At 34.9% G+C, this 11776-nt stretch overlaps 1 protein-coding gene across 1 annotated transcript; it reads left to right on the plus strand.

Annotated features, from left to right (window-relative positions):
* Nucleotides 1-10751: 10751 nt before the first annotated feature.
* On the plus strand, nt 10752-11207 carry LOC132174333 (uncharacterized). The gene has a single exon (XM_059586006.1). The coding sequence runs from the start codon at nt 10752-10754 to the stop codon at nt 11205-11207; it is 456 nt and encodes a 151-aa protein (XP_059441989.1).
* Nucleotides 11208-11776: the final 569 nt, after the last annotated feature.

The following is an 11776-nucleotide window of genomic DNA, read 5'->3' on the forward strand; positions in this document are numbered from 1 at the left end:
TAAAAGGAAAATTAAAACACACATGCATAATTAAAATAATAATTTTCTCAAATTTCTCCTGCATCATCAACTCACGTCTTCGACCCAAAAGCCAGGACAAGAGGAACAAAAAATAAATCAAATCAAAAACTAAAAACAACAAAACCCACCAGAAGCGGCAACGAATGAGCACAACATCGTAGATATCTCCAGGAAGACATGACTTGGTGCGTGAGAAACACACTCCAGCACGCGAGTTTCCATTAGTTGATCGGCAAAAGGAACAAAATAAATCAAAGCAAAAACTAAAAACAACAAAATCCACCAGAAGTAGTAGTGGATGAGCACGACATCGTAGACAGCTCCGGGAAAACATGACTTAGAGCGTGAAAAACACGTTCCAGCACGCGAGACTCCATTAGTTGATTGGCACAAAAGCAATGGAAAGTGGAGAAGCCAGCCGGGACAAGTAGATATGAGTATAAAGAATTAGATCTAAATCTAAAAACTAGATTTATAACAAAACCACCAAAATAAAGACGGGAAGAGAATTAGATATAGATCTAAAACAAACCACCAAAACGGAAACCAGAAGAGACTGCAGAAAAGACACAGAGTACTGGCTTACGTTATCATTAAGTTGATGATACTTGGCTTACGTCTAACACATTATGTGATAATCATATGTTATACGTGACAAATTTAACATAAATTAAAAATCTACCATGAATAAAAAAAAAATCATTTGAAAAAGGGGTACAGCTCTCCTTACTAGCTCGTTGCCCTCACTAAATGAGGGGTGACTAGCCACCCTTCTGTGAGGGGACAACGATTTTGAATCGGAGGAGATCCAGTTGATTTTATTTATAAGGGTAAAATTGTCATTTCACTTTTTTTTAACAATTTTGCCCTTCAAATAAAACCAGCTAGATCCCCTCCAATTCAAATGAACTAAAGATGATCCAAATTCTCTGTAAGGAGAAGCCTCCCCTTATAGTTGTTTCCCCTCTTATTATCTTTTTATTATTATTAGTATTTTTTTTAAAAAAAGATAAATTGTTTTATTTTATTTTTAATTTTTTATTCATGATAAATTAGTAATGTACAGTAAATTTGCTACATGGAACATGTAATTGACATATGATGTGTTAACATGAGCCATATGTTATCAATTTATTCGTTTAATGTAGCATGCCATCAATTATTGGATGCTAGGTTTACATAATAATGACCTATTTAAAACTAGTGTAAAACCTCAGGATGTAATTGTCAAAAAAAAAAAAAAAAAAAAAATTCAATAACTAAAATGATATCACAAGAAAACTAGAGACTAATTACACTTTTTTCTTCTCCCTTTTGTTTTGATTTTTGTTTTTTAACAAAAATATTAATAAACAACCAAAAACACAAAACACTTAAAATTATTTTCATATTTATATTTTATCAAATAAAAAAAATATCCTTTAAAAACATTACCAGTCTTTTAGACATGGCTTAAGGTGAAAATTATAAGTAGAAGTAATCAATCTTTTGACAACTATCTACTTTTTTGTTTATTTTTTATAATCAACAATCTACTTAGACGTATAAAAGGTGAGGTGTAAATAAACAATAACAGTTAACCTTTTTTTTTTTTTTTTTTTTTTTTAATTTAATAAGGAAAAATGTTACAAGGGATAATCATTCACACTCTTTATTCGAAAGGAAGAGAGAGTGGACGATCCTAAAACAGTAAACCGAAAAAAGGGTGGGCTCCCCAACAACATACCCAAAATGAATTAAAACAATGCAGAAATACATACAAAAGGTAGGAAATAGCTCAAACAAGTGACCTAGTCCTCTTAGTGGGAATTGTGACAATCTTTCCTTTTGTACTTTCATTGTCTGAGAACAAGTAAAATTCTGATCAAGCGGCGTTGTTCCAATATTATTTTTGATATTTTCCTTATTTTCGTTTTTACCGAAAATGTAAGTAAATATCGTCCTACATCAAGATAGGTTCGCCTTAACTCTTTTTGCTTATGTATCCGCTTTGTGCTCATATTGTTTGATGCTTCTCCTTGTAGAATCAAAGATGCTACTCTTTGGTTAGTTACCTTAGTCTTCTACTACGTCATATCTGAATCCCCACATAGAAATTGCAACAGCCACCGAGAGGTGATTGAAGTGGTAATGCACTATCTAAGTTCGAATCACAGACTAAAGAAGATAGGAATTCCAACACACAGATCGGAACAAAAGCCTCCACCACTGGATTGGACCAAGTAAGTACAAAGAGACATAAATCCAAAACAAAAACACAACAAAACATCCAGCATCAAACAATATTAGCAGTCGGAGCATGGGAGGCAAGGCGTATGGACTAGAGCAAGAGACACACGCGCTCTGGCAAGTGGATCTTACGTGGTGGTCGGATCGGAGTGTGGCAGGCAGCATTGGGAAGCTGGGAAGCTGAGGAGAATGGTGGGATGGCACATGAGAGAAAGAGACCGATAAAGAGAGTAGACCCAATCAGCTCTGAGGATGAGACGCACGGCACGACACGATGGAGATCTAGCGGAGATGAGATGGAGAAGGTTGGGCGAAGCATATGGAGGAGGCTGGAGCACCTGGTCTAGTCGGAAACAACAAAAAAGACAGCAAAAAGGACTAAGAACGGGAAAGAGAGTATAAAAGGAAAGGAAGGAGGGAGGAAAAGAAAAGAGTCCATTCCTCCTCCCTTAGAAAGCCTTATAGGGAGGTGGTAAGCCCTCACGAGAAGGTGAAAAAAACCCTTACAAGAGGAGGAAGATTTTCTAGAAAGTGGTTACAGCCTCTCACTCTAGAAATAGTTCAGTTATAAGAACGGTTAACCTAAACATAGAATATGTGGTAAAATGAAAACTAGAACAAATAATGGGAAAGTGGCTATGAAAAACTCAAACATGTAAAAATCAAAATTTAGCTTATATTATAACACTAATGCTCCATATTGCTAGTGTTGGGGAAAAGAAACATAAAGTGTTATAGTTTTGTATTTGAAAAGGTAAAAATTAAAGTGTTTGGTGAGAGCCATGTACATTATATGAAAAATGTTGTTTGTGAGGTTAACAGAAAGAAAAGAAAAGAAAAGAAAAAAAAAATGGTCTAGTAAGCTAAAATTTTTTTCTATAAAACATAAATTTGAAATGTGTTTTGATTTTTCTTTAAAAAAAGCAGAAAAAAAAAAAATTAAAAATCAAGGATAGGCATGTGTCCACCCCCTTTTTTTCATTAGAGTTGATTTTGCGGCCACCCTCTCCTCTCCGTAGAGGGTGGTCATGTCTCTTGCCCCTCTACCTTGTTAGGGTGACCGTGTGGTTAACCCTTCTTTTTTATTGGAGTGGTCATGTAGCGACCATCTCCCCTTTGCTAAGGGTGGCCACTCTCTTTCATTGAGGCCTAAGGGTGACTTCGCAACTACATCTTTTTTTCTTTTTTTTTTTTGGAAAGTACACATATTCCTCTCAAACTAATACTTAATTTGCAAATTCACCCCTAACCCATTCGAGGGTGACCGCAAGCCACCCCAACCCAAGGGGGTTAGGGGTGGCTTTGCGGAGGGGTGGCCCACCCCCTACAGGCCACCCCAACACCCATGGGGTGGCCGCGAGCCACCCCGTTGGGGGGTTTCGGGCGGCCGCAAAGCCACCCCTTACCCCCCAGTAGTGGGTTTTAGGGTGGCCAGGGGTGGCAGCCCCACCGCTAGCCACCCCTTTAATATATATATATATATATATAATTTTAAAATTAAATTTTTTAAAAAAAAAACAATTAAAGTGAGGTGGAAAAAAGCTGATGTGGCAAAACGGTGAATTTTGAGATTTAATGACAAATGTTAGACATTTTGAAGAAAACGTAACGGAAGAACTTATGACATCTTTTCAATTGACCCATGGAGTAAAAATTCAAACAAAAAAAAAAAGTTGAGGGAGCTTTTTGTTTTCACGCGTTGACTCAGGAATTTATTATACATTTACCCTTTTGTTTATAAAGTTAAAATATTTGGGTCATTTCAAGTTTTTTACGATGTTGATTGACAGAATGAGGTTTTTGGGAAGTAAATGGTAGTTTGATGTGGTCAGGTTGTAAACGTGATAGTTCATGGGGGTATATTGACGGAATGTAGTAGTTAATGGTAAAAAAATGTAATTACCCCTAAAAATATTATAAACATTTGAAACCCGATTTGGAATAGGTGGGAGAAGGACCCCAAACATCCGTGTACATTAATTCTAAAGGAGATTTGCTACGATGTGGAGATTTGGGGAAGGGTAGTTGATGACTCTTGGATCCAAGACAGGCAATACAAGACGTGGAATCCTTCTTATTTTGCAGGAAATGACGCTTGAATGAAGATAAGACACGATGAACAACATTAAAGGCTGGATGACCCAACCGGGAATGCTAGCTTGATATAGATGCGCGTTCACCCACCAAGGCAATTGGTTGACGCGATTTATTAACTAATGAAAAAGAAGGAATGATGTAGAGCCCGTGATTACTCCGCCTATGTAGAAGAGTGTTCCCCGTAGCTTGGTCCTTCACAAAAAAATGATATGGGTGAAACTCAAAATAAGTCTTTGTAGCTTTTGTAAATTGATGCACATAAAGTAAGTTTTTCTTAATTTGAGGAACATGGAGAACATTATGTAATTTAAATTGAAAGGAAGGGTTAGAAATTTGGGGAGTCCTAATATGCTTGATAGAGAGCCCAGTACCATTATAAACACCAATTTGATTAGAACCACCATATTCCTCAGCCTTCAAGTTGAGAATGGCAAGATCCGACGTGATGTGGTGTGAAGCCCCAAAGTCCAGGTACCAGTTATGATCCTCAAGATAGTGAGGTGCATCAACGTAGGCTTGAGCATTGGAGGTATTTTCTTGTTGAAAGGAATTATCAAAGCGGTGGTGGCAGGTGATAGCTGCATGACCAGGTTTTTGGTATACTTGACAAAAGAGGAGGGGTTGAAAGTGAGGGGGACGTCCACCATGCCCCTGCCACGCTGCTTTCCAAATTGGCTGGGGTGACGATATTGATGTTGGTATTACCCACTACGACCATAGACAAAATTGGATGAAGGGTAGCGGTCACCACGTCGACGGGTAGGCCTATTTTTAGCCACAAAATTTGCACATGCAAAGGCAACATCTAAGGTTGTAGCATTGTGAGAGTGTATTTGTTCATGGGCAAGAAGATTCCCATATAGGTCATCAATCGTGATAGGGTCCACATGAGTGGTAACAAAGGTGACAAGGGAGTCGTGGTCTGACCCAAGACCTCCAAGGAGGAAAACGGTAAGCTCGAAATCGTTGAGTGCCTAACTAACTACGACAAGAGTGTCCACATGGCCCATAAATTTTTGAAAATAATCAAAGATGGAGGAGTCGCCCTTCTTGAGTGTGGCAAGTTGGAGATGGACTTGCATAAGGTGGGCCTGAGAATGAGAGGTGAACAATTGTTCAAGTGTGAACCAGACTTCATAAGATGTGGTACACTTGAGCATATAAATCAAAATGGATTCAATTAAGGAGGAGGTGATTGCACCCAGGATCAATTGGTCCTGCTGATGCCATGTTGAGTAGTCTGGATTGGAAGTGATAGTAGCAACTCCATCTCTGGTAGTGGTCACTGTTTGAGGTTGGCGAACAAAACGAGATGATTGCACCCAGGATCAATTGGTCTTGTTGACACCAAGTCGAGTAGTCTGGATTGGGAGTGACAATAGCAACTCCATCGGTGGTAGTGGTCACAGTTTGAGGTGGGCGAGCAAGGGAGCCGTTGACCATACACGGAGTGGCCTTTGAGAATAGGCACAACCATAGCCTTCCACAAGGGATAATTATCTTTGGTAAGCTTGTGTGTGACAAAGTTATGGAGGGTAACGGCTACAGTGGTTGTGGTGACAGTGAAGGCAGTTGGAGAGGGAATCATGAGCGAAGAGGACGCAACAGACATTACGAAGGAGAAGAAAGAAGAGAGGAGAGAAAAAAAAATTACAAAAGGGATGGGAAGCAGGAAGAAAAAATTGACGTGTGTAAAAGGAAGGCTTCTGATATCATAAAGACTTTGATAACTAGAGGTTTCTGTATGGTACTGCCATACCATAACACTGGTATATGCTTTGCATTTATAATAGAAGTTGTTACATGAGATAATATTTTACAGATATGAAAATACATTTGAATTCTAAAAATGAACACATATACTTAAGACAATAACTCCTCTAATGCTTATCAGTTGTAACTGTGTGACCTTTATCTTGAGGGTTATCTTAAGAAGCTTTATTTTGAACTTGAACGAGCCTTATCCTTAACATAAGCTAATGAGTTAAATTCAAATAAGATGAAGATCTAAGGGTTAAATAAGATTTTTTTTTTTTCTTTTTCTAAAGTCGAATGCATCTTTTGCTCTTGCATTTTTTTTTTTTACAATATTTTCTTACAAAGCAAGCAAGTCATGGAATCGAGTTAGACATTTTCATAATTACAACAATCCAACTTAAATATTGTGGGACACATGGGCCCCTACACCCAACGCAAAACCTTAGGAAATGCTAAGCCTACACAAAACCTTACACCCAATTAATACTCGGAAGTTTTGATGAACCAGTAACTCCCAAGTTTATAAATTGGAAGTTGCAAGAACAAGAAAAATTCTAAACAAATTTACTTTAAAATTGTCACTTGCGCTTCCCTCACATAAAAAACCACTAACTTCACCTTAAAACCTTCACAACAGCATCGTCTTTCCTACAATGCAATAACGTTTGTCCCTCAGACAACCACCACACAACAACAACAATAAGCCTAAAATCAAACATGAGGCCAATGCCATTATGAAGTTTTTTTTTTTTTTTCTTTCAGGGAATTGTATTGACTCTTTTCAACATCTAATTACAGTCTTATTTTGGTCAATTTCATGTCCACTATGTTATTGTGCTGGGCTATTTCAACATCAAACTTTGACGCACAGAGCATAGCTTCTTTGTCAAGTGCACTTTCCTTCTCTCTCAAACTCCACACGGCCCTTCATAGCTTCTTTTAGTAGTTTAATGTATCAAACTGTCACGTTTGTCATTTTATGGGGCATTTTTTAAATCGCCTAGTAGTTGAAGGACCTTAATATATATATATACATATTTCTTCCCTAAAAGTTATTAAGGAATTTATATTTTTATCTATTAAGTTTTTTGATAGTGATGCAGGGCCGGCTCAGGCCCTAGGCGAGTTAGGCCCTCGCCTAGGGCCCCCAATTTAGTAAAGCCCAAAAAAAAATTTTTTGAGTTAAAAGAAATTAAAAAAAAAAAAAAAAAATTATTTTGGACAAAAAAAAAAATTGAAGGCCCAAATTTTTTTTAATAGGGCCTAAAAATTTTTTTTATCAAAATTTAAGGCCTCAATTTAATAAGACCCCAATTAATAAGCCCACTATAAATTTTAAAAATAAATTAAAAAAGGACAAAGCATTAAAGCCTTATACATCATTACGCCAATTCCCTAGAGCTCCTGACGCTACAGTACACACCTGATGGCTACAGTACATGCCTACATGATTCACTCATCCTCTTGGCCTCTTTCTAGAAATTTTTTGTTTTTGATGAGAAAATATAAACGTTAGAAATAAAATATTACCATTTATTTTCTATTTATTATTTAGCTATCTAGGGAAAGCCAAGAGCCAAAAATATAAACTGCTGTCAACCATGGGCATTTTAAATATCAGTCTCTATATTTGCCACTTTACCTCTTCTCTTTGCTTGCTCTTTTCTGAGTTTTTCTTCTCTGCCTATCTCATCATTTTCTCTTCCTCTCCGACTCCGAGTGACTAAGTTTCTTGTCCTATCTCCAAGAACTGCTTCATAATTCCTTTGCCAAATCAGGTTTTATTGTTCTATTTTTGTCATTTATTTTATTATAGTCATAATTTTTTTTTTGATAAATCGTGTTTGTTTAATTTGTTAGTATTTTTAATTAAACATGTCTACTAGAAAATATGCAACTGGATATGAAAAACTTACAAAAAAAAAAAAAGTAGACAAATTGATTGAATCTCAAAGAGGAGCTCTAAATAAATTTGTTATTAGCCATAAACAAAATATTGAGGATAATTTAGGTGAAAAACTCATAAATGAACAAGAAACTCATCAAAAAAAAAAAATTAGAAGATAATGAAAATGTTATTGATGTATCTAAATCTATTGCTACAAATATTTTATATATATATTACTTAAAAAAAAATTGAATTTAAAAAAAAAAAAATTTTGTAACTTAAAAAAAAAAAAAAAAAAATTAGGCCCAATTTCAAAATTTTGCCTAAGACCCTAAAATATGTTGAGCCGGCCCTGTAGTGATGCATACATATTTTTAAATGATAAACATGAGTCTCAATATCCAAGATCTAAACATGCACAAGAAAAAAAAAATTTAAAAAATAAATAAATAAACCGGCTCAATCACCCCCATATAGTCAAATAATATAAACAACTTCAAAATAGAACAGTCTTGGGGTTGATCATCCCAAAACCATAATCAAAAACAAAATCAAGTAAAAGTGTCTTTACATCTACACATTTTTATAACTCAAGAGATACAAATAAAATGAGCAATAAGACTAAGATATTCAAGATCTCGCACACCAACATGTAATGCCATCTTACTCACCTTGAAACCACCAATACAAATTCAACAAGTGAGACATGCTTGGTGAATATAAATTATATAACAAATTGAGTTAGGAGCAAGCCGTAATGTTGTGTAGAATTAAAATTTTAAAAAAAAAATGGTTTTGAACCTTGTATTTTCATCCTGAAAATGTATAAAAATGTTAAGTATTCTTTTACAATGTATGAGAAATTTATGTGCATGTATTAATTATAGAACAATATCTTTGTCATAAGTGTGTGCATTCATGTATGTTAGAGAGAGCTAAAGAAGTAGTTGTGTAGCTTTTACCATTCTTGGAGCTCATCGATTATAGATATAGACATTTAATGCTTGCCGAAGTGCTTTTCATAGCAGTCCAATAAAAAAGGTCCAATAGCGAAGCCTTCAAGTTTCTCCTCCAAACATAAATCTATGCAGTTTCTCGAAATAAGGAAAAATTCGCTTTGAGGAACTTTAGGATCATGTTTTACTTTTGTAAAAAGGCAGCGAAAAAGATGATACATAATACACTCCTTCAATTGTTGTCTTTTTAGTATTTTTTTTTCACATGATTTAAGTGTGTATTCAAGGCAATGATGATGAAAACTATTTTAAAATTCGAAGGCATGAAAGTTTGTAGGAGGTAAACTGCTATCAAGAGAGAAAGGAGTAGGTTCATCGCCATGCACTTCGATTATTCTGAGGACAATCAACACCATCATCACTAACATTTTTTTTCGGATACATTTCTTAGCCATCATATTTAAACTCTTACTCTATAAATTCTCTTATTTGGACCTTAAATTCAAAAATTATTTACTGAGATTCAATATTTTAATTATTATCGCAATTGAATAGCTCGAATAGTTAGTACCTTGATTTATTCTTACAAGAATTATTCAAAATTAATTGTTTAAGAATTGTAACTTTTGGAAATATGATAATATTTCAATTAAATAACTTTTCGTTTAAGTAATGTCTTCGGTTAGGATCATAAGGTTTAGAAGAGGTTTTTTTATGCATTAATATGTGACTCCTTGTAAAAGTCAAATATACTAAAAAACTAGGGAAAAATACATTTTACCCCTTGAATTATCCACTCATTTGCACTTTGACCTCCAATGTTTAAAAAGTGACGCTTGACCCCCCCTCTCCAAACTTCCAAATTGTTGCAATTCGGCCATTCTAACTTCTTTTTTTTTTTTTTTTTTTTTTCCAAAATGCCCCCATCCCAAGTTTTTTTTTTAAATAAAAAATAAAAAATTAAAGGATGTTCGGTCTGGGGTGGACGAAGCGAAGCCACCCCTAGGCCCAACTAGGGTGGCCGGCCACCCCTTAATTTTTAATTTTTAATTTTATTTTTTAACTTGGGATGGGGGCATTTTGGGAAAAAAAATTCAGAATTGTCGAATTGCAACAATTTGGCATCTATATAGTTAGTAGATGTTAATGAAGTCGTGATTATCATAATAATTTTGAGAGAGGCACATCATCCTGATTTTATAATGATCATTGTATCAAGATTATATATGTGAATTTCATAAAGAAAATTAACATTATGTTGTAATTAATTCATAAATTTAATTACTAATCCCCACAAAGACGTTTTTATTTTTATGACTTAATTAGAATAAGATAGTAAATTTAAAATTGAAAATAAAATTTATCTTAGGCCCACAGGTACGGAAAAATTTTATTTATTAATATTAAATTTATTAGTCCTATTAATAAAGAGTAAATTTTATGCGTAATGCAACATTGCCCACAGGTAAGTTGAAATTTACTATTAAATTAGCATTGGTTAATTTAAACTAAGGTTAATTATATAGCATTAAAGTATTTTATTTTCCTTAATTATCGCAGCTATTCCTAGCGCTGTTATTGAAAGTACTGTTCCAATGCTAAATGGAAATAATTTTTCTGAATGGAAAAAAAATTTGCTTTTTTATTTGGGGTGTATAAAACTTGACTTGGCGCTCCGTGTGGACGAACCACCCGCCCTCCCAAACATAAGTACGCCACAAGATATTGCTAAGCATGAACGGTGGGAGCAATCTAATCGTTTAAGTCTCATGTTTATGAAATCTCATGTCATTAAGGGCATTATGGGTTCTATCCTAGAATGCCATAAGGCAAAAGAATTCATTCAAGCCGTTGAGGAACAATTTGTGAGTTCCGATAAGGCCTTAGCCAGCACCCTGATGAAAAAGCTTTCAAGCAAAACCTTCGACAATTCCAGAAGTGTGCGAGAGCACATTATGAAAATGAAGGACATGTCTGCTCAACTGAAGTCCCTAGAGGTGGATATATCTGAGTCATTTTTGGTCCATTTCATCTTGAACTCTCTTCCTTCTAAATATACTCATTTTAAGATCTCTTATAACACACATAAGGATAAATGGTCAGCAAATGAACTTCTGAGCATGTGTGTTCAAGAAGAGGAGAGGTTAAAACATGAGATGCCACAAAGTGTTCACATGGCTACTCATGATAAAGAAAGGACCAAGAGAGGCAAGAATGCCCCACATTTCAAGAAAGAGAACAAGTTGTCGATCAAGTAAAATGGCAATAACTATACATGTTTCTTCTGCAAGAAAAATGGGCATATGAAAAAAAATTGCCAAAAGTATCAAAGATGGCTCGAAAAGAAAGGTAATATCATATCTTTAGTATGTTATGAATCTTTTTTTGTTGAGGCTCCTAGTAATACATGGTGGATTGATTCTGGTTCTACAATCCATATTGTTAATACAATGCAGGGTTATCTTAACATAAGGAAATTACCAGCAAGCAATGAACAACATGTATACTCAAGAAATAAATTGTTTTCACATGTGGAGGCAGTTGAGACTTTTAGATTATTTTTAAAATCTGGACATGTTTTGGATCTGAATAATGTATTTTTATTCCACGTTTTTCTAGAAACTTGATTTCTGTTTCAAAATTGGATGTTGTTGGTTTTAGATTTTGGTTTATCAATTCAACTTTTAGTATTTTTAAAGGTGAACATTTTATTGGTGGTGGAATATAAATTGATGGTTTATTCAAAATTGATCTAAATCCCAACTTTGAAAACAACTACTTATCATTGCATATTGATGTTGGCATAAAAAATGAGCCTTATGGATGA

Source organism: Corylus avellana, chromosome ca3 (assembly GCF_901000735.1).
Source record: "Corylus avellana chromosome ca3, CavTom2PMs-1.0".
In the NCBI taxonomy this organism is placed as follows: domain Eukaryota; kingdom Viridiplantae; phylum Streptophyta; class Magnoliopsida; order Fagales; family Betulaceae; genus Corylus; species Corylus avellana.

What these genes read in the sequence shown, in the direction of transcription:
- LOC132174333 (XM_059586006.1), top strand. Translation starts at nt 10,752, where the DNA reads ATGGGTTCTATCCTAGAATGCCATAAGGCAAAAGAATTCATTCAAGCC.